At 45.9% G+C, this 23,032-nt stretch overlaps 2 protein-coding genes across 2 annotated transcripts in view; one reads left to right on the forward strand and one right to left on the reverse strand.

Moving 5' to 3' along the window:
* The window catches only part of FOXRED1 (FAD-dependent oxidoreductase domain containing 1), a 21,964-nt gene extending 11,476 nt beyond the window's left edge, over nucleotides 1-10,488 (reverse strand). Inside the window, exons 1-4 of the mRNA XM_015422506.1 lie at nucleotides 10,335-10,488; nucleotides 6,307-6,527; nucleotides 5,020-5,130; nucleotides 2,086-2,204 (exon numbers count right to left, since the gene is read on the reverse strand). Of these exons, the coding sequence (XP_015277992.1) occupies nucleotides 2,086-2,204; nucleotides 5,020-5,130; nucleotides 6,307-6,527; nucleotides 10,335-10,488 (605 nt within the window). The remainder of the gene's footprint in view (nucleotides 1-2,085; nucleotides 2,205-5,019; nucleotides 5,131-6,306; nucleotides 6,528-10,334) is intronic.
* A 313-nt stretch (nucleotides 10,489-10,801) lies between these two features.
* SRPRA (SRP receptor alpha subunit) overlaps nucleotides 10,802-23,032 on the forward strand; it is a 19,446-nt gene continuing 7,215 nt past the window's right edge. The window contains exons 1-9 of the mRNA XM_015422507.1: nucleotides 10,802-11,033; nucleotides 14,156-14,239; nucleotides 14,579-14,742; nucleotides 15,858-16,018; nucleotides 16,412-16,574; nucleotides 17,614-17,767; nucleotides 19,176-19,282; nucleotides 20,052-20,170; nucleotides 21,401-21,487. Of these exons, the coding sequence (XP_015277993.1) occupies nucleotides 10,908-11,033; nucleotides 14,156-14,239; nucleotides 14,579-14,742; nucleotides 15,858-16,018; nucleotides 16,412-16,574; nucleotides 17,614-17,767; nucleotides 19,176-19,282; nucleotides 20,052-20,170; nucleotides 21,401-21,487 (1,165 nt within the window). The 5' untranslated portion in view covers nucleotides 10,802-10,907. The remainder of the gene's footprint in view (nucleotides 11,034-14,155; nucleotides 14,240-14,578; nucleotides 14,743-15,857; nucleotides 16,019-16,411; nucleotides 16,575-17,613; nucleotides 17,768-19,175; nucleotides 19,283-20,051; nucleotides 20,171-21,400; nucleotides 21,488-23,032) is intronic.

The following is a 23,032-nucleotide window of genomic DNA, read 5'->3' on the forward strand; positions in this document are numbered from 1 at the left end:
TGTGAGGTAGGTGGGACTGAGAGAGCTCTGAGAGAACTGTCCTTGAGACAACAGCTCTGACAGAACTATGGCTTGCCCAAGGTCATCTAGCAGCTCCAAGTGGGGAACCAAACCTGGTTCTCCCAGATTAGAGTCCGAGCACTTAAAGGGATGGTAAAGATACCTTAGGAGGGAAGGTGGCAGGGTATAGCCTGACCTCATTAAATTCTGGAAATCAAGCAGGGTTGGTACCTGGATGGAAGATGATCGAGGAGGACCTCTGCAGATGAAGGCAATGGAAAAACAACTCTGCTTCTCACCTGCATCGACAGCCCCTTGCTGGGGTTGCCACGAGTGAGTTGCCATTTGACAGATTCTCCCAGGTTAGAGTCCGAGCACTTAAAGGGACGGTAAAGATACTTTAGGAGGGAAGGTGGCAGGGTATAGCCCGATCTCATCAAATTCTGGAAATTAAGCGGGGTTGGTACCTGGATGGAAGATGATCGAGGAGGACATCTGCAGACGAAGGCAATGGAAAAACAACTCTGCTTCTCACCTGCATCGACAGCCCCTTGCTGGGGTTGCCACGAGTGAGTTGCCATTTGACAGACCTTATATATGATACTTTCCAATTTTCAAACCACCTCTATGGGTAATTAAACAAAGCCAGTGTGGTGTTAAGAGTATCAGACTGGTATCTGAGAGACCCGGGGCCGAATATCGACTTGGGCTAAGGAAGCCCACTGGGTGACCTCAGGCTAGTCGCACTCTCTCAGCCTAACCTACCTCACAGGGTTGTTGTTGTGAGGATACAATGTAGGCCCCATTGGAGAGAAAGGCAGAATACAAATGAATTGAGTAGACAAGACATAACCATCAGGGGTGGGAGCAGAGTGGTCATTCACCTCCTCCAACGATGAAGTTGGGTTAGCTGAAGCCAACCCATCTGCTGAAAGCCCAGCTGCCTAAGACTCATTAACAAGGAGAAATGGGAGACAGTAGTGATGAACAATCATATACGTGCTTTTCTTTAAAACAATCAAGCCTACAGGGAAAAGAGTCTTCATTTGTATCACTCTTTAAATCAGAGGTCATTTTGGGGGGGGATCGCAGTTCCCACAGGTGAGGTACGGGGGGCGGGGCACATGACGAAGCCCCGCCCCCTGCTTCCGGCCGCCCCGCTTCCGGCCCTCATTCAGCCAGGAGGCAGGAGAAGAGGGAGGGTAAGTTGCTTCCTCCCTGCCTCTCCCCACCCCTGCCTGCCTGGGGCCAGGGAGGGCCTTCGCGGGGCTTCCTCACACTCCCGCCGCGGCCGGGACCGTTGGGGGCAGGGTGTGTGGCCTTATGACACAATTCCGGTGATGTCAGGGGGGGTGGCCTTATGACACACTTCTGGTGATGTCAGGGGGTGTGGCATATGCGAATGAGTTATGCTAATGAGTCCCCCAAGCTCTTTTTCTACGAAAAGACCCCTGCTTTAAATTCATCATCAAGGGTGGATTTTGTGAATTAAATTGCCTGCCTGATCGAGAGGGTGGAGAGCTCTTCCTCAAAGGGTTCATGTCACCGTTTCAGAAGGGAGACTTTCTGTATCCCTTTGATATCTAGTCTAACCCACATTGTCCAAGGTTCTGCCACTGGAGAACAGTCCAAAGATTCAGATGAAGAAGACTACCTTTGTTTTCCCAAACAATCACTGACGCATAAAAGACAGGCAATAGCCTACAGCAAAGGGCAGTGCCCATGGCCCAGTAGCAGACCATCTGCTTCGGATGCCAAAGGTCCCAGGTTCAATCCCACGCATCGCCCGTTAAAAGGGTGAGGTGGATGGTGATGTGAAAGGCCTCACCCTGAGACCTCGGAGAGCTGCTGCCAAACAATACCAGCACTGTGACTAAGGTAAAGGAGTTTCATGCGTGTTCACCCAAAGAGAATCCAAAGCCAGGAAATAATCTGGACACTGGAGGTAGGAAGCTGGTCTGCAGCCGAGATCAATTCGACGTGCCTTTTCCAATGACCTCTTTGATCAACACAACTGGTGCAGCTGTTGTCCTCCTCCTCCCACCCCCCTTCCCTCTCAACTACAGTCTCCCTCAAGGTCCGTACCTTTGAATTTTTACATTCTCTTCCAACACAGCAGCTCCATCCTCTGAGGCCAAGAAGAGATAACCCATGGGATTAAACTGGACATCGATGGGTGGCTCATTGAAAAAGCCAAGGTAATCCTGGAAATAAAAAGTGGCTCTGTCAATACTTCATGAGCTGCTGTCTTCAGGAAGGGATGGGTCATGACAGCTATTAACTTAGTGCTTATATAGTGCTAAGTGGTAAGCAGGACCAAAGTTCCCTCTAAGCTGTGCTAGGAGGCACTGGTACACAAAACTAAATGAGCTGACCTCACAAATGAACCGAGGCCTTTTTTGCCTCCATTGGAAGCAATGGAGGATGGGGACACTTCCTTCTGGGGCCCATAGAACTGGAGTCCCTGGTCCAATCTTTTTGAAACGGGGGGGGGGGGGCTGATGAGAGGCGCCAACAGCTTTGCTGCAAATTTGGTGCCTCTGCCTCAAAAAACAGTCCCCTCAGAGCACCAGATACCCCAATCGATTCTCCATTATAGCCTATGGGCCCACTGACTATAATGGTCCCCACAGGCTATAATGGAGCTGGGGGGAAACTGATTTAATTTTTATTGGCACACCCCATTATGCTTTTCAGTATGATTTGTAAGCTGCCTTGAGTCACAGGGAAAAGTGGGACATGAATAACTGGCTAAGTAGTTTGGCCAGGTTGATAACATTAAAGCAACTTCCTGTTTGTTAAGTTAGGCAGGGTTCTGACAAAAGTCTGAGTCTGACAGTGATTGTTCCACCTCTATGATACTTGACCTATAATGCTGGGTGTCATATTTCACTAAAAAAAAAAGCCCCACAAAGTAGACTGCAAGTGTTTCCCTACCACCACCCAAATGCTGATATGCTTTCTAAGGTTCAGCACAGGGCGACTACCAATATAGTAGACTCAGGTGAGTAGACCTGTTCTCCAGAGGCCAGATCTTAGGACCCTCACAACAGCTATGTAACGTAGGCAAACATAGGTGGTGGGAAATGGCATCAAGTCGCATTCAACTTCTGGTGACCCCATAGGGTTTTCAAGGCAAGAGATGCTCGGAGGTGGCTTGTCATCGCCTGCCACTCGTAGCCACCTTGGACTTCCAAGGATCAGGCTAGTATCCAGGTTAGGGCAGGCCAGTACCACTACCCCTGTATTAGACCAAGGGGTTGTGGGTGAGAAAACAGCTGAATGAATTTGTGGTGGACACAAGATGCGAACTGGCTCCCACTTAGCACTCTTAGCCTGTTGGCGGCTGTGGCTTAGCGGCAGAGCATCTGCTTGCAATGCTGAAGGTTCCAAACTCAATCCCCAGCACCTCCAGTTAAAGGACCTGGCAGCAGGTGTGAAAGATGTGAAAGACTTCTGCCTGAGACCCTGGTCAGACATTGCCAGTCTGAGTAGACAATACTGACGTTGATGGACCAAGGTTCTGATTCACTATAAGGCAGCTTCACGTGTTTATACAACAGAGGCACCCCTTTTTAAGTACACAGGCACTGCTAGAGCTTCGGAATGGAAGAAGGAAGCAGTCCATGTGTGTCTGCACACAAGAGAAGAGAGATGCATCTAGAGAAAAGGGGGAAAACTTCAGAATCACTTTAAAAGTGTAATGCCACTGTGACGTCTCCTTATCTGGGGAGGCCTGGTTTCACTTTAAAGTGTTCTTTTTATTTTGTTTAACTGGGTAGGTTAGGCTGCCACCAGGAAATTTTAGGCTTTCCAAACCTTTATACTTTCTTTTGGCTATCACTGGATAGGTAGGTCGAGTTTTTAAGTCTCATGAGGGTCTATGTGTTTCCTAAGAAATTATTTCTTTCAGAGCTGGCAGACTTAAATAAAAGATTTATTGAAACAGTTCATAAATAAAAGTGTAGAACAATGTAACCAGCAATGTGAATAATTTTAACAATTTCGTTGTGTCTCACACAAGATCTGCTCCCTTTCTGACAGGGATTTTTCAAGTAACTTTGTAACTCATTACTCAGGGTCATATACATTTCCTATTTCACTCCAGTCTGTCACTCAGACTTTCATTTAATTTTTGTTTCCTTATATATTCAACTTTTCTTCATACACAGAACTTAACTCTTGTATCACACACGACTGTCTCTCTCCCTCAGACCTCAGAACGAACTAAAACTTAACAACTGTCTTTATCGACTGTCAAACCTCTAACTGTCACTCCTGAAGGACATACCCATTCATCCACTCAGAAACCCTTTCTAAAACCCCTCCCCCTCTCTGTCAATCACCAATCACACCACACTTGTCTCTTCAACCACTCTATTCTATCACACAGCCATGCAACCAAACTTTTAAAGCGGCACACACACATATAAGACAAGGAATCGTTACAGCCACCTTTTCCCAATCATTTTTTGAAGATGATATTCAACTGAAAAATAGTCATGGCTTTGATGAGGACACTGTTTGCTTTTGCGATCTGTGCAGGTTTTTTGTTTTTAAAGTCCTGCAACATTCTTAGGAACAAGATAGGAGGCAGCACCATTATTTTCAGGGTTAAGCAGATGGTGAGCCAGCCAATGGGAGGCCCATCCACAGAGCTGGTACCCCAACATGGCTGCTATAACAATGCATTGCTTAGGACAGCAGCAAATTGCAAAACGGCTCCTGATACACAATCGGAGGGTGTGACGCACCTGGGGAAAGGTACATTTCTGCTAACCAGACACGTGGAGTAGTGTACAGGTTAGACATTTGTTCAGAAGTAACACCGTGGCACTCTATACATCAAAATGGCAGCTACAAGCTGCCCATCCAAGAGCGGGGTCTTCTTCCCTTTCCTCCACATGTCCTCTTCTAGGGAACAGGGCTAGTAAAGGTAACGCTCGGAGAAAAGCCAGTCACAAAGACAACAGTGAGGTCCCTCAGGTACAACACCCCCACAAAAACTCATGGACGTACATTGATCGAGCGCAAGAACTCGGCCGAGAACTGGGACATCTTGATATTTTCGGGCAGTGAAAACTGCTGCCGTATTCCTCCCACAGACAGCACAGTAGATGCTTTGGTGTACTAAAAGAAGCAGAGAGAGAGGGGGGAAGGTGGTGGAAATTAGCTCTGCAGCTCAAGAACAAAGCCCCCCAAGTAGTTCAAAAGCACAAGCAATAAGCCTCCCCCCCCCACGAAAAACAACTTTGCTCACAGGCAATACAAACTCAAGAATCCCCACTTTGCCATGGAAGCTTGCTGGATGACCTTGGGGGTGGTCTTGTCAGCCCCCAGGTCCAGGCGGGGGATCCCCCGGTTTCAGGGGCTTCTCCCCACCACAGACCAACTGGCTGGTGGGGGAAACCCCACCCCAAAACAGGGGCATCACTGCACAACGTCCCCAACACAATGATGTCACTGCATCGTGGACACTGGTATTTGAAGAAGAAGAAGAGAAGAGATTGGATTTATATCCCGCCCTTCACTACCTGAGAAGTCTCAGAGTGGCTTACAAACTCCTTTCCCTTCCCCTCCCCACAACAGACACCCTGGGAGGTAGGTGGGGCTGAGAGAACTCTGACAGAAACTGTTCTTTTTCAAGGACAGCTGTGCCAGAACTATGGCTTGCCCAAGGTCATCCAGCAGCTGCAAGTGGAGGAATGGGGAATCAAACCCAGTTCTCCCAGATTAGAGTCCACGCACTTAACCACTACACCAAACTGGGCAAACTCTATGGTTTGAGATGAAAAAAACCACAGAGTTCCGCCTAAATACTAGAGTATCCCCACATGATGTCCCTGCCAACCCCCAGAATGCCCCCCAAATCCCTCTGCTGGAGCAACAAGGGAACCTGGCAACCCTATTTGGGACAGCCACGCACCCTCATATTAACCTACTTCACACAGTTGTTGTGAGGATACAACGGAGGGCATGAGAATGATATAAGCAATTTCGAGTCCCCATTGGGGAGAAAGGCAGGGTATAAATCAATAAAATTTGAATTGAAAAGTTACATTTGTTAGCTTCTTGTACACCCATAGGATTCTTGTTTAAGTTAGGAACTGCCACCATTCTCTTTCTTGTTTATACATGCAACAGAGTGAACGGCCTTCCTGACTATCTCCAGTTTCAGTCAGGTCCTCGTCACAGAAGGGAACCCGTACTGCAGCAGCCCATCAGACACACTTCCCCTTAAACTTTATGCTTCAGATTTTCTCCTGAGCAAGGCCCCATTTTGATCTCAGACCAACAGGGACTCACCTGGAGGTCCCTCTCAACCACAACCACCCGAATTGCATTTCTCTGCGACTCTTTCATCTTCAGCCAGAAGGCAACGGACCAGCCAATTATCCCACCTCCAACAATGACTATGTCCGCCCACTCGGGAGGGAGATCTTTCGAAATGCCCAGAGGGTTCCAGTCGCTACCGGGAAGGGCTTCCTTCAGCTTCTTGCGGAACTCCGCCATCTCCTTCCCAAAATCTGTGCACAAAACAAAAGTCCGCTAACAACTGAGCGAATATTACTGGTTTCTGGGATCTAAAAAAGTGAAGGTATAATTCTGTACACATATTGCCAACCTCTGTGGAATGCTACTTTTTCCTTTCTTGTAGTTTGTTGTTACTTAATTAACTTTTAAAAACATATATAAAGATGGAGACGATTGAGCAAACAGCATTCAGTGTATTCAACAGAGATATAAAACCACCATCTTTGCTATGAAAAAAGCCCATTTAAAATTTTATTTATTTAATTTATACCCCGCCCTTCCCGCCAAGGCAGGGTCAGGGCACCTTACAACAATCCATAAATGTTTTACATTCAGGGAATCTTTTATTCATTGATGTGTCAGCCAAGGAGGCCCAGAAAGTTTTAGTTGAGACCCCAGTTTGCTGCAAAAGATTTTGAAAAGTATTCCACTCTACATTTACACAAGGGTTCAAGCCAGGTCTACTGGACTCCGCTACCAGCCCATGTGAACTGAGAATGTACTTTAGAAGCCACTAAATTCAAATCCTCACTCAGCCATGAAGCTGACATTGCAGTTTTTGGATCAGTTGCTCCCTCTTAGCTTAACCTACATTTCAGGGTTCACTTGTGGGCAAAATGGAGGAAAGGAAAAACCACTTTGAGTGTCTTGAAGGGCAGACAGAATAGATTTAGAAAATACCCAGTGCTACCCTGCAGCTGCAAATCCCCTGCAACCACGTAGCCAAGTGGGAGCTCGAAAAGCTGAACCCGCCCCTTTGCCCATTACCCCACACTGGCTCAAAGGTGTCCAGAGATGGCATTTCCTCAGTGAAGAAACAGAAAGCTCCCCAACAATTGAATCCCCCTTCTTGACTAAAGATGTAAGATTTCCCAAAACATTGAAGTGCGAGAAAACACACCCTTTTTTCCTGAGGGGAAAAAAAATGGGGGGGGGAAGCTAAGATGTAGACAATGCTTACTTATTTTACTGTTTTAACAACAAAAATGCATAACTTCTAACTTAGTTTGCATATAAAAATGTACAAATGAAATGCAGTTATCCATTCCCCTTTTTATGCAAAATGTGAGACTGGGAACCTTGTTCTGGTTCGTGAACTTTTAGAACATCCTGAGCCCAGAAAAACCCACATTACCCAAGAATGACCACCTCCACCATCTCTGAGTAACAGACTTGGGAAGTAAGCTAAGGGAGGAAGCATTCACCTTGTCTAGTATGGGAGCTTCCAGAGGCATCTGGCTATTGACCACTGGAAACAAAATGCTGGATTAGATGGACTTTGGGTAAATCCAGCAGAATCCAACTTCTTCCACTCTAGAACACAGGTTACATTAGTGCAGAATAGTAACGCAGCAGGGCACAGCACTAGTTAATAATGTACCAAATGAAACAGCAAAATCTTCATTGGCCTTGGTGACTTTTATCACACTCCGTGATTCTCTTGCACTTTGTGCCCCAGTAATTGCTTGGTTCTGATGACCCAAGAAGGACTTTGAAAAACCGCCCACAATGTTCAGTCAACTCATATACTTGAGGACATCTGTAAGCTTCTGATTTACACAGAACTCAAGTGTAGGAGGAGGGGAGTATTCTTCAATGGTAGAATTTGGTTGTGATTTTGTCACAGACAAGCAATGTAACATGGCAGTTTACAGTTCAGAATATATTTTTCCTGCCCCCCAAAAGAAGCCAGCTAGTACCACCCACAGAATGCCTCTTCTGAAGCTAGGGTTGCCAAATTGCGGCGGGGGATCGTATGTCTTCGCAGAATTCATGCCGTGGGGACAGCAAGACATGTTGCACCTGCGGTCGCCAGGATTTGACGCAACGCATCGCTCTGGCAACGGGGCTCCAAACAGCCCCATTGCCAGAGCGATGCGTAGCGTCATGTCCTGGTGACGGCGGTGCAACGCGTCTCGCTGTCCCAGCGGCACGGATTCTGCAAAGACATGCAGATCCCTCGCCGCGATTTGGGAGCCCTATCTGAAGCCTTTTCTAATGCAAGATAAAGTGGTACAGTCCAAAGGTTGTAAACTGGTCTGTACCACTTCAGCATGTGTATGTGAGATCATATTTTAATGAAGTCCTATATGCATGGGGGGAGAGTAGAAGCCCCTTAAGATGATACATGCAACAGAGAATGGGCTATTTTTCAATAATTTAATTGCAGCAGGTTTTTAAAAAATAAATAGGGAATATTAAAAATGGAGCCTGTGCTCTGAAGTGACACAGTTCACACCACAATTTTAGGATTCTACCACCACTTTCTGGTGCACCCAGAAACTGAGTCTGAGGGCTGTGTTAAATATAACATAGATGGGAAAAAAGAAAAGCTCCTTCACATCACATTCACACTGGGCTTGCTACCTGTGCAGGGCCTCCACAGATATTGCAATGGTTTACTAGCTTGGTTTTCACAAGTACCAGCACAGCTGCAATGAGAGGTCAGGTGCATTCAAAGTCACTCAGGCAATATCTTTTGCTTCATGCCTTATTTCAATCAAGCCTCAAGCCCAGATCCACACAGCCTAGGGAGTGAGGTGGGAAGGAATAAAGGGTAATAAAATGGAACTTCAGACAGGCAGATTTTGGGGGGAGCATCAGGTGGTGGAGGATCTCTTTGGAACATCAGGTGTACATTTTGCCTTTCCTCCATCATGAAACTCAAGGCAGGGTTGAAAGGGGTCCCCAGCAGCCTCCCATCAAGGCACCTGTGTATCTTCAGAACATCCTGGGACTGTCCTCAGCGTGGGGTTTTTAAAATGAACACATGACGCTGCCTCATTCTGAATCAATCTTGTCTACTCAGACAGGCAGCAGCTCTCCAGGATCTCAGGAAGAGAGTCTTTCACATCACCTTTCAACTAGAGATCCTGGGGACCTTCTACATGCCTAGCAAATGCTCTACCACTGACCCACTAGCTTCTCCCGCAACGCAACTAGAACACTAACAAAAATAAAGAAGTTCTGGTCCCTCCCTTTATTTGGAGAAAATATTTAGAGCCAGTTTGGTGCAGTGGTTAAGTGTGCGGCCTCTAATCTGGGAGAACCAGGTTTGATTCCCCACTCCTCCACTTGCACCTGCTGATGTGACCTTGGGTCAGTCACAAGCTCTGGCACAGCTGTCCTTGAAAAAGAGCAGTTTGTGTCAGAGCTCTCTCAGCCCCACCCACCTCACAGGGTGTCTGTTGTGGGGAGGGGAAGGGAAAGGAGTTTGTAAGCCGCTCTGAGACTCCAAGTGAAGGGCGGGGTATAAATCCATTCTCTTCTCTTTTTCTTTTTGTTGTTGCTGTTCAGTGGCACAGTTGAGTCCGACTCTTCACGACCCCATACAGCACCATTTTTATAAGCGAAAACCTTTTAACAAGGCAGAACATCCCAAAGCAATGGGCAGCTTCGAAGCAGAAAACGCATCCTGTCACTTCAGCCTCCTGCACTGGCACATGCTTGCGGTATCAACAATCCCTGAAAACATGCTCCCGCCCACCCCACACACCCCGCTTCACAAATGCGGGTACTTTTTCTAGTATAGTTACTGAACTGCTGAACTAGGCAGGGTAGTCCACCCCTGGTTAAAATCCCCACTTGCTACTGTGAGACTTTGGGCCAGCCATTCTCTCTCAGCCCACCCTACCTCTCAGGGTTACCGCAGGGTAGCAGGCAGAAAAAGAAAACCATATATGTCGCCCTGGATTCCTCTGGAGAAAAAGCAGGTTAAAGGGGCAACAGAACAAAATAAAAACAAACTTTTTATATACTCTCAAATGCATGCACAGCGTGAATGTAAGAGATTTTATTACCCCAGGAACCACGCGGCTCATAACCTCGGAAGCGATCGCGTTGCCGGGATTCGCCAGTGCGGAATTGCCGGCGAGGCTCCACGGGGTTGGCGAGGGGCCGCCCAGCCGCCGCCACCAGGGGCCGCAGACGGCCAAACATCACCCCTCCGCGCATCATCCCGCAACCTGAATGAGCGCGCCCTAAGCGCAAGAGGTGCTGCAGGCTAACGCCCCGCCCCTATGCCCCCGATTGGTTGAATCTACCCTAACTAATCTTTCAGCTCCGCCCCTTACTTACCTCTCACACGGGCCCCCTGACGGAGAGAGATTTTTCAAACGGACTGTCTTTTCTCACTCTCTATGGTTTGGCCAACTTCCGCTTTCCGACGACAAGACCCAATCATAGGTCTTCTTTCCTCCATTGGCCCCGGTCCGTTTTCGACCGGCCGCTTCCGGCGGAAGTGACGCGTAGTGTTAGAGACTAATCTGACGTGGGTAAGGAAGTCGGGCTGGTTTCCCGGCGCCTCAGACCCCGTTACCTCAGCTTCCCCCCTTCCTTCCCCCGGGCGAGGCCCGGAGCCCCCCGATTCCGCCATGCTCGATTTCTTCACCATCTTCAGCAAAGGGGGCCTTGTCCTGTGGTGCTTCCAGGGCGTGCGCGGCCCCGCGGCGGCCTGCACTGCGCCCGTGAACGCGCTCATTCGGTCTGTCCTCCTCCAGGCCAGAACCCCCCCCCCGGTCAGGCCTTCGTTCGCTCGTAGCTTCTCGAGCTTTGGGTATTGAGGAGGAGATCTTTTCTCCAGGGTTATTTGTTTCTCCAGGGTTATTTGTTTTCATAATAACAACACAGAGTACTTCGCATCCATGTCCCGCTTTCAAGTGTTCAAAGTGCCTCGCGTATGTTCTCGCTGGGAGCCTTACAACAGGCCTGTAAGGCAGGCCGATGTTGTTAGCCGTGTATCGTAGGGCTGGTGTTGCGCCAGCGTGGTTTGCCTGGTGAGCTAATGCAGTAGGAAAGAGGAGGGAGCCCAGCCGCACCTTAAAGACTAACAAAATCTGGGTCAGCTTTTCGTGAGTCGCTGCTCACTTCTTCAGATGTTGAGCCTGTGGCCGAGGTAGGTTTGGAACCAGCGACCTCCTGGATCATAACCCCCGTTCTCTCACCTTCTGTGCTTCATCCACATCTGTTTCCTGACAGGCTGTTTTGTGTGTCATGATTAGTTTCTGAGCTGCGCTGGTCAGGGAAGAAATTGGGTTTCTGCAGTAAGCATCAGAATGTTGACTGCAAAGTCAGCGAACTAAGGGATAGTTTAGTGTGCATACCTGCTTGTGCATGTACCTTTATCTAAAGTGAATATATGGGTGTCTTTAAATGTTGCATGCCACTTTGAGGACCTTACTGTCAAAAGAAAGGAACTAATGCAATAAAAAAAATTCAGCAAGGTGCAAGTTGTGTTTAATTTAAAATCTGTAGGGAATTTTGTTTAGCGGTTCACTACAAATAAGTTACATTATCTGGTGGGAAAATAAATAAGCCTGGCCATTAAATTGCAGGTTTGAATGCTGAAGTCTAATATTTCCTCCAGAGATTTCTTATTTTAGCAGATTTCTTGTTTTCTAGTAGCCGTCTCTTAGTTCAGAAAATTATAGGTGTGTAATATTGACGTGTTTTTTTTAATATCAGTCTGTGCACCTGCCATGTTTCCAGGGATTTTGGAGGGTTTTTTGCACACCTGAAAAGGCAGTTCCATGTGAGGAAACAAAAAGTAAAGGCATCCCCTCTCCCAAACCTTTTCTTCCTGAATTTCATTCTGTAGCCCTTCTCCCTTCTGCTGTTTTAATTTAATCCATCCCTTGATCGTATTGCAATCCTCTTTCCTTGTCCAAGAACAGTAATGCAAAGGTTACTTATTTCTAAGTATTCTGGAGTATTTCTTAAACTGGACTTCAGCTTGCCTGTGTATGGTTTCCACACCTAATGATAATACTTTTTCAGTGTCAAGCATGAGAAGGAAAGTGCAGAGGGAGGGATGGCAGTACACCCGTGCTTGAGCAACGATGTGTATTTGGGATACTTTAATTGCACATTGTAGTTCATACCATCAGTCTGAAAGAACTAAGAGTAGCCTCATTAGATGAGACTGTTAGATCTGCATCCTGTTTCATGGTAACAAGCCCAGTAGCACCTTTAAGACTAACCAATTTTATTGTAGCATAAGCTTTTGAGAAACACAGCTCTCTTTGTCAGATGAGAGCTGTGTTTCTCGAAAGCTTATGCTACAATAAAGTTGGTTAGTCTTAAAGGTGCTACTGGGCTTTTTACTACTTTGCAGCAACAGACTAACATGTCTAACTCCTCTGGATTTACATCCTGTTTGAAACTTGGGTCTGGGCTTAAACCTACATGAGAAGTGTAAAATGCTTCTGATTTTCTTGTCTTAGAGTTTCTGCTTAAAGCATACTAAACTTTTGTAATGTAGCAGCTGGTGCCACAATATTCCTCTGTCTTTTTTCCTTGCACGCAAAAAGAGTTTGAGGCTGATGTGATGATTTGACTATCATTACCCTGTGTCTCAGGTAGGTGAGATCTGATCTAGTCCTTTGGGTCCAAGCCTGATTCTTTGGCCATTGGACCACACTACCTGCACTTAGAAGGCCGCTTTCTAGGCAAAAAGAGTATGCTCTTTTCATTTTTCCTATGCTTTGGATTGCCATATGGTACTGCCCTGCAAACATGTTCCTTGTTTCAGAATGTATCTTCATGGGATTCAACAAATGATTAGCAATATCCTATAATTGGAACATTTCACTGGGTTATCTTCTGTCTCCTTTATTCTCATTTCTGCTAATGAAGGGGTGCTCAGCCTGCCTTGGTTCTTCCACATGGGTGTGGCTGTGTTACGCATGTTAGCTTGCTGGCATATCACCTCCTGATCACGGATTTTCTGTTGCATTTTCTCTGGCTCCTCACTTCTTGTTTGCTATCAAAGGGTGGTGGTGTTTAACAGTCTCATGTTGAGGCAGACCAGTGGTCCATACAGCCTACTGTAATCACTCCTAACTAACAGTAGTTCTTCAGAGTCTTAGGCAGAGGTCTTTCCCCAGCACACTACCTTAAACCCTTCAGAAGTGTCTGAGATTCACCCTCTGCACATTTTTGTTGTTCAGTCGCACAGTCAAGTGCCTCTTCGCGACCCCATGGACCAGATCACACCAGGCCTTCCTCTGCACATACATGCACAATATTCCAATGCTGATTTCTTCAGAAGCAGGCTAACTCTCTGTGTGCCTCTCACAAAGCCAAGGTACTTCAACAGAAGTTGTACTAAGAATCACTCACTGGGTGTTTTGTTATACTGGCAGGATAAGTGAGGATACAGCTGATCCTGGATAGCAAAACGTCTTAATCTTATTTTGGCAGAAACTGTGTTGCTGGTTGAGTTGAAGGAGTTAGAGGTAAATCAAGTGACCTTGAAACAATAGATGTTTATAAACAGGTCTGGGAAAACCTAAGATACCTGGTTGCTTGGATACTTACATTTGACACCGCCTCCTAGGATGGGGTTGTTTTTTTAATTCTAGCCTTCCTGCACAGCAGGCAGGAAAAAATAAGACCTAAGATACCTGGTTGCTTGGATACTTGCATTTGACACTGCCTCCTAGGGTGGGGTTGTTTTTTTTAATTCTAGCCGTCCTGCACAGCAGGCAGGAAAAAAATAGGTCACCAGCCTTTTTGTATGCCAACAAAGTTGAAGCTCTATCTTTATGGCTTCTGTAATGTGGGCCTTATGTGACTCAGCTTGCCTTGCTAATGTACTCCCCCCCCCCATTTGTCTTTTCAGGAGCGAGGTGGCAGTAACTCTTTCAACCATGAAGCCCTTACACTAAAGTACAAGTTGGACAATCAGTTTGAGTTGGTCTTTGTGGTAAGTGCATTACTGTGTTTGAGGCAAGAAACGGAAACAGAAGGAGGGCTTCTAAAAGACTGCAGAAGAACAGATAGTGTTTTGAAAGACTTTTTCTCATCCCACGGTTGTCGAGCCTGTCAGCTGTCATTCTGTTTCCTTTGATTTGGAAGACTCTGAACAGCGCTGAACATTCCCTGAGTCTTCCACCGCCCTTTGTCATGATGGCAGCCTTTCACAAATGTTCTTCCTTCTTTGGATTATTCACTGTTTAGAAAGAACTGTGCATGAGCTGCCTTTTTTAGAGCTAATTAAAATGTCATTCTGGTTTTTCTGATAATAATCACAGTTCTCTGGCAGGTTGGATTTCAAAAAATTCTGACCCTAACCTACGTGGACAAGTTGATAGACGATGTTCATAAGGAGTTCCGGGACAAATATCGCAATGAATTCCAACAGAAGGGAACTCTTGGGCTTCTCAATGGCACCTTTGATTTTAAAGAAGATTTTTTACGCCTCTTACGGTAACAGGCTACACCCTTTCAGCGCTCAGGTTTCACCCACGGTCCTGTTTGTTGTCTTGTTCCAAGTGTCTTGCGTTCTCCAAGCTGAGGACATGGCCTCAATAGAAATGATAAGTGCAGGCAGAAAGGAGCATGGTCCTACTAATAAACTGTGTATCTTTGCTGTGTTTGGCTTTTCCTATGCTCATTATGTCTTTTGGATAAACCTGGACTGCAATAGAAAAAGGTCGCCCACTGGCAGAGCTGTGTATATATATCCCCTGGGTACTGAGGTATTTGTTAAACTAAGCCAAGTTGGCCTGGTCTTCCCAGCTTGGTTCAGAACAACTTGCAGTGTGAGCAGTGATGTACTAAGGGACAAGACTGGGGCTGCGCTTGCCAGTATCTCCACCAGCTTTCAGCTTCAGGGTTGGCAGGAGTCATGCTTGTGGCCTTAAGAGGTGACCAGTCATTCTCCATAGAGAGAATGTGGTAAATTTGCCCTTGTGTGGCCAGTGCTATATTTAGGAGGGAAGGGGGGGCAGCACTAACAGGTAGGAAAACAAGAGGAGGTAGATCTCAGCAGGGACCAGGAGATGTGCATTGGAAGTAAGGTAGAAAACGACTACAATCAGTGGTTTTTGAGTCAGCTTTTCAAGGGCACTAGGGCCCCTAGAAAGCAGCATAAGAAATGTGACTAATAGCTTTGTTCACCCTTGAAAGACAGTGAATTTACTTGTAGTTTGTTTTTAACAGGGTTTTTTAAACACCTTGTTATCTGTAGCTTGTTTCTTAGCACCTGTTGAGATCCAGAACTAGCCTTAAACCCGGATTTGATGAAAGGCTGCTTTTGAATGGGGTTTGGTATGGGGCTAAATCTGGCCCTGCGAACAGTACATTCCCTAGGAAACTTCAACAAGGAAAATTACAAGGGAAAAATAAGTTTTAATTTTTGAAAGGGAGAGGGGCAAATGGTTTGTTGCTTTGGGGCAAGGAGGGGAACATGGTCAGATCATTCCAAGAGATGTTCTCTCTAGGAGAAGGAGGGTAGGGACAGGAATTCCAAATGTGTATTGTTCTGCATGGTGAGTAATGGGCACAGTTGTGTAACCTACCCCCCCCCCCTTTTCAACCAGGGAAGCAGAGGAGAGCAGTAAAGTCCGAGCTCCCACTGCCATGAAGACATTTGAACAGTCGGCAAAGTCCCAAAAAACAGTGAAGTCTATGATAGAAACTCGAGGGGAGAAACCAAAAGAGAAAACTAAGAACAAGAAAAACAAAGGTTCCAAAAAGGAAGGTGAGTAGGTGACTGCCATGCCTGTGCTGGTGCAGATCCATAAGCTAAAATGTTCTTAAGACTTAAAGAATTTTTATTGTTCTCCACGCCTCAGTGCGCGTATGGCTGTGCAGAACGATCACACTCAGTAAAATAAACAGGGACACCCTGACATGCAAATGCGCAATAGCTTTAGTTGAGGAGCCAAAAGCATCAGATGTATATAATCTTAACTCATTTTACTGAGGGATGCCTCCCTTGCCCCAGTTCAGGCTTTTGCTAGATCTGCACAGCTGGACCAGTTTAGCAATGCTCGTTTGTTTTTCACTAACCACTTTGTCTTAAGGCCGGGACTGCCACACCTCTGTCCTTCTGTGTCGCTGTGTTTTATTGTGACAAGGCCATTTTATTTAGTTTCAGGAGCTGAAACAGCTGCAGTCCCCAAAGTAGTGCCTGCTGTTAAGGAGGAGCTTCCTGTCGCAGCCGGAGACAGGGAGGAACTGACCAAGGATGAGATCCTGCAGAAGAACCGGGAGGAATTCTTTAGGAAACGCCTGAAGGGGGGAGAGAAACCCAAGTAAGCGTGTTGCCTTGCCTCGGCATCCTGACACTCAGAGTGCGGATAGTCACGTTGTTGTAGATGTGTCCCTGAGCTGTAAAAGTTTACCATGGCCCCTGAGAACTAGCGAGAGTAAGGCTGAGTGCAGATGAAGTGAGACTGACTTCACCTTGAAAGGCACAGCTTCATGCTGGACTTGTTTAATCTTCATGTAGAAATGAAGGTTGCTTCATTTTCATAGAGTTCCTCCAGCCACCATTGGTGGCTTTGATGGGTGACCTCTTTTTTCTGTAAATGCTTTGGAACGGTAATGGCAGCTTTGCATGTCACAAAATTAGATGGCACATGCCATGTGTAAGCCAGACGTACACTGTAATATGTGGGAGAAATAAGCTTTTCTTTGACCATAGACATCCACTGGAGGGATCCATGATTGGCTGTGGGTGTATGTGGTATTAATATAGGCTGTAAAAGAAAGTGTGTATCTTACCAGGTGCACATGGAATGACCTGCAAGTATCGGAACATGTGCAGCAGTCCTCATTAAGCTGTGCTTCCCACAGGTTCATGTACCTTAGAGTGTCAGTATTCTCAGGCCAAGTTCTCCCTGGGGTCGTAAACATGCATGTGGGCTCTGTGCTACTTCCGACTGCAGGCAGGAGTGCTTCTATACATTAAACATTCCATGCATGAAGAACACTCTCACTGATATGCAGCTTTCTAGATAGAGGGGATTCTTTGTGTGGTGGAGGATCATCCAGTCACAGGCACCCCACCCACCCCCCAAGCCTCATGTAGTACAACGCAGCCGTAGTTTTATGAGCTCAGTAAGCACAGGGCTTATGTTTTTGGGGACTATTTTCAGAAATAAACTACTGCAGTGAATGGGACATACACACACACACACCCCTCTTAATTTGAGTTTGAGTTAGATATTGGAAAGTGTAACAGAGCACGGAGTTTGAATTGAGTCCACAAAGTTTGCTGCTATAAATGATTTGGAGCTGTGATTTCCCTCACTGTTAAGACCTAATGGACTTTCTGCTCTGCTTTCCTAGCAAGTCCCCAAAGCCGGACACCTCAAAAGACAAGGGGAAGAAGCCCAGGGTGTGGGATCTGGGGAACTCTAATGCCAAAGTACTTGATTATAGTAACTCAACTACCAATGGAAATGCAGACGCTTGTCCTGTGGAAGAGTATGACCCAGATATGGTAAGATCCAAAACACTTCTGGTTGTTGTCAGAATGCAAAATACCTGCTTGAGCCCCTGGCATGGTACTGTAGAACTGCAGTAAAATGCCTCACTCTCTACCTTTCACTCAAGTGAACCAGAGCAGCTTGCATTCCAGAAGTTTGGGATGTGTACTCTTCTCTTCACCTAATCTGGGAAGGTGCTCCAGTCAGTGGCTGAGCTGTCATATGCAAAAGTGAAACATTAATTCAGGCTGTCAGATGTGTAAGCTAACAGCACAATCCTGTACATGCTTAGTCGGAAGCTAATGATGCTGACTGAAAAAAACAGTAACATAAGTAAGCAGTTGGAAGCTACTTTGAAGAATGTGTACATAAGACTGCAGCCTTAGCATAGGAATTAATATCCTTGCCTGCCTTTTCCCCCTGTCTTAATGTGAACCTGTGAAACAGCTTCTGATATTTATAAAAGAATGGTGAGACAAGGGACTTGAGGACTTGACTTTAGATGAATGGTGGGGTTCTTAAGGCCTCTCTTCCAAGAATGTTCTCATAAATGCTGTTGGAAAAACAGGCTCATTTGCCATTGTGACACAACTTAACGGCTCCTATGCACATGGCCTTAACAACCTCACTGTGTTCTTAATGCTTTTTACTTCCAGTACTATTTCTTCAGCAATTAAAGCAAAGAGTGAACAGAAATATGGACTTAATTTTTTTTTTTTTTTTAAGGGGCTGTGTGGTTTGGCAGTATGAAGTGGGATCTGCTCTTGCTCTTCTCCTTCTAAGGGAGACTCTGGGTCAAACTAGACAAGATGGTGGGGATTCCATGTTTGGAGCTCCCACTTGTTGTTTCTTTGTAAGTTACACCCAGTTGGGGAGGTCTGTTTCTGACTGGGACTGGGGGAGGCTGTATTTTTCTTCTGTGCTGTTCCTCCAACCTGAAACAAGCCTGCAGAGATGCTGTTTCCCATGGGGGAATACATACGGACCCCCTTATGCTGCCTGCACCTTTGCTCTTCTTTGGAACTGTTTCAGGTCTGGAAACTGGCACCCAAGTGTGCGTAGCCCCTGTAGCCCCAATCTGAATCAGTCTCCAGTACTCCTTTTATTTTCAAAGAAAAAAAGTTTTTGGAGTTCTGAACACAGAATTCCTGGCATCTCATCTGGGCGGTTTCTGATGTAGGAAGCAGAGCCAAGGACTCTGGAATGTCTTCAGCTGACCATGAATTCTCATTGAGAGAAAGAGAGAGAGAAAGAGAAGCAGCACAGTGTACTCCTAACTCTTGGAAACAGGGTACAGATGCAGGGCCCACTCTCCAGAATATCCCTTTGAGAAGTAATTAATACTGTTCACTTGGGTTCATGTGCGAACATGGGAGTGGGATGTATGTTGACTCCCAGATTTCTCTCTTTCCCCCAATTCAGGTCCTTGCGGATCCTGACCGTGAGCCTGGCCGTCTCCGTGATCTGGAATATGAGAGTGAAGAAGAAACCGAAGAAGAGAAGGTGGTTCACAACTCTTCAAGTGCCAGGTGAGGCCCCTCTGGCCCTTTGGGCGCATCCCACATTCCCATTTCTAAAGTGCCCCCAGTTGCTCTGTGTGTAGCTTCTGTGCCAGAGGTACTGGCTGAAGAATGAAGGAAGGTGGGGGTAGGAATAGAATAAATAATAATGGGCATCTCCCCCCCCCCCGATCCTGTAGAGTTCTGATCCTGATATCACCCAGATGTACCCAGTATTTTTCACTAACATAATAACTCCTTTCCAAAAAAAAGCACCAGTTGGATAGATTCTGCCCAAGATACACACAGCACTGCTTGAATGCAAGTTTTGCATGGCCATGAAACTTAACTAGCTGTTGTCCCTGGGAAGTTAATTCCCTGATCTTTTATTTTGTTCTCATGAAATGAGTTGGGTTTGCTTTGTGCTTCACTGCAGACCTTGGCAAACGGGGAATCAATTGTGCCTTTAAGTCTGACTCCTAGGACCCTCTGTTGTAAAGAGTGCATGTTTGTTGCAAACAAAGAAGCTAGGTAAACCAAAGGCCTCACTTTTTTGTGCAAAGAGGTACTTACTTAACACACACACCCCTGTGCTGTACTGCAGCTAGGATTCAGTTGAATACTGCTAAGGCCATCTTTTTACCAAGCCCATTATCAGATGTTCATGCAGACACTGCATACAAAGAGCTGTGGTGGTTTTTTGAAGGTCAAGAGGAACCGAATACTGTCTTGGTCTTCATCTCATGCCTGGTTTCTTCATAAAGCCATGTGATGCGTAACAGCACCTTTTCCTTTCCAGCGTTAAGAAAGGTGGCCTTGGAGGCATGTTTGGGATGCTGAAAGGCCTTGTGGGCTCTAAAAGTTTAACCAGAGAGGACATGGACCCTGTGCTGGAGAAGATGAAGGATCACCTGATTGGTAAGTTTCTGTGTACCTCTGGAAGGACACACGCCTAAGCTGACTTGGGCTGTCCGTTGCCATGGTGGTTCAGGCATTCTGTCCATCTCACCTGCATTGTAACCGAGGGGGAACTGTGTCTCATTCATTTCATAGGGCAAAATAGAAGAGAAACCCTTACTCAGCTGAGTTTTAGAAGTGTGGTACTTCCTGATGGTTCAGTTGTTAGATGGAAGACAAGAGAAAGGGAGGAGGGAGAGATAACAGGGATAAATGGGGATGGCTGACTGCATAATTTGTGGTGTGGGTAATCCCCAAGATGGTGATGAAATGCATTCCAAATAGCATTCCAAGACTCTTCTTGATCCATTTCCTCAACACACTTCCTCTTCTTCTTCTTACCAAGTCAGTCAGATGTCTCATCTCAGAATATATGTTGGTGGTTGTTTTGGCCTTCTGTGCTGTCAAAATTAGCCCTTTGGCAGTCCCAGCCACTTGTATCATCCAGGCACACTGGGTACAGACTATACTATAAACAGACATCCCTAGCACAGAATGTTAAAATATACAGACTGTGCCTAATACAAGCTGGTTTATTTTCAGAATCTCTATTGTCCATGTAGGTCAAGTGAGCCTTCAATTCCCTGCCTCCAGTAGCAGTCTAAATGGACTTTTGGGGGTAATAGACCCTATGAGAGCATTCAGTTGTTACCTAATGAAGCGTATGTGCTGCTAAATATTTACACGAGCAGATCAGATGAGTTGCCAAGCATACAGGGATCCTTTCCTCTCATGTGAGATCAGTAATGCCTTCTGACCAATACGGCCACCCACCTGAATCTGCCTTCTGTACCTGTCATATGTCTCCCTTAAGAGTTGATACGTCATACTTCCTCTGAGGAGCTTAAACCGCATGGGAATGCCCTGCAATGACTACCTTAACTTCAGCACCATGCAGTGAGCAGCTGTCTTCTAAAGAGGAGCAAGATTGCTCAGAACTGGGAATGCCCGGTTCAAATCTCCAAGGAGCTGCAAATTTCACAGAATGCATGTGGACAGTTCAGCTCGCAGACTAACCAGCTAAATCACATTAATGTGTGGCTGAATGCCATCCTCGGCTCCTTGGAGGGAGGGTGGGCTGCAAACGTCTATCTACAAATCATTAGGAAGCACGTAAGCAAATCTCTCTCCAAACTGTCTGAACTAGTATTGTTAAAACCTTAATTCACTTGGTTTTCTCTCTTCCTAAAGCCAAGAATGTTGCAGCTGACATTGCCGTCCAGCTCTGTGAATCGGTTGCTAAGAAACTGGAAGGCAAAGTGATGGGCACCTTCACCAGTAAGACTTGCGTCTCTCCGTGAAGTGTATCTCTACTGCAGTCCTATTACATTGCTTTCCTCAGATACATACATACCAAACAACATTCACAGATTCCAGAGCCTTGTAGTATGGTGCAGGGATACCCAAAGTACAGCCATAAATTTGTACACCCAATCCTTGCAATTTTTTTCAATTTTCAAAAAAAAGAGAGTTGTTGTTGGTGAATGGGTTCTGGAGCTCCGTGATGTCACACGCACAAAGATGGATGTTCATATGACATGTTACACTATATGTGAGTTGGTGGGTGTATTCATGGGCCCATTGCACGTACAGTATTTCTAGAAAGCTGCCCAGCTATGCAGTGGTCTGTCTTCACTTTATTTCAGTAATGTTGTTGTGGTCATCTGTATCAGTCTGGGTTCCCGCACATTCACCATTGATCCAGTTTCATAGAAGAAAGGTCTTTAGCCAAAGAGATTTACTTGCAAATCATGGTGTTAATCTAGCAGCACGTCATCTTGGGCTTTATTAATTTTTTTCCCCTCAAAGCAACCTTTCAAAGTTTTTTGCTTGCTTGAGCTAGGCTCCAGTTGACACGGGCAACTCTTGGTGCTGGTGGGATAGGAAGAAATACTTCTAATCAGATTTGCCCAGTGGCTGTCTGTTTCCCTGTGGTTGAGAAATGCCTCTGGAATTGGGGTGTGTGTGTGTCTATGACAGCACATTGGTGCAACATTTTATGAAGGTTAATCATCATCTTATCACTAGTGGGTGGGACTTCCTCTGCTGAGGGAATTCTCTGTGGGCAGGGGATTCTCAGGCAAAGAGTGCTATGACTGTCTGGAACTTTGTAGCCACTTAATATGTAGCCAAAGCAAGCGAAAAACAAAACAGCTGCAAAAGCAGCATTACTGCAGAAATGTGTCATGGCTGGCAAGAGAAGCCAAAAGGGTTTACTGACAATCTGAGCAGGTCATGAATACCAGGCTGCCCCGTGTGGTAGCCACGACGTGTTTTTCTGAAGTGTAACTGTGACGTCCTTGTGACAATAAGTCCTTATTGGGGAGGACTAGTTTCACTTTAAAAGTTCACTTTATTTTTCTTTACTGGGTAGATTCTGCTGCCACCAGGAAATTTTAAGGATTTCCAAACCTTTATGCTTTTACTTTGGCTCTTACTAGTTTGGTAGACCGAGTTTTAAGGCTTACGAGGGACTATGTGGTCCTGGGAAGTATTTCGTTCATAGCTGGTATAAACTTGAATAAAAGAGGATTTATTGAAATAAATATTAAATAAGAGGGTGATACAAGGTAACTAGTAATGTGTAAATGATGTACAATTGCTTTGGTATCACACTCAATCTTATCCCTCACTGACAGGGATCTTTGCATGTAACTTTGTAACATCTGCTTATCTCAATGCCATATATGTTCACTGTTTCACTCCAGTTAGTTAGGACACTCAGACTTTCCTTTAACTGTTCTTCACTTAAACTTAACTTTACTTTTTCCTATACAATCAGCTTTTAGCTCTCATTCTCTTTCTCACTGAACAACCGCAGCT

This window comes from Gekko japonicus, unplaced genomic scaffold, assembly GCF_001447785.1.
Source record: "Gekko japonicus isolate JY-2015 unplaced genomic scaffold, Gekko_japonicus_V1.1 scaffold1263, whole genome shotgun sequence".
NCBI lineage: Eukaryota > Metazoa > Chordata > Lepidosauria > Squamata > Gekkonidae > Gekko > Gekko japonicus.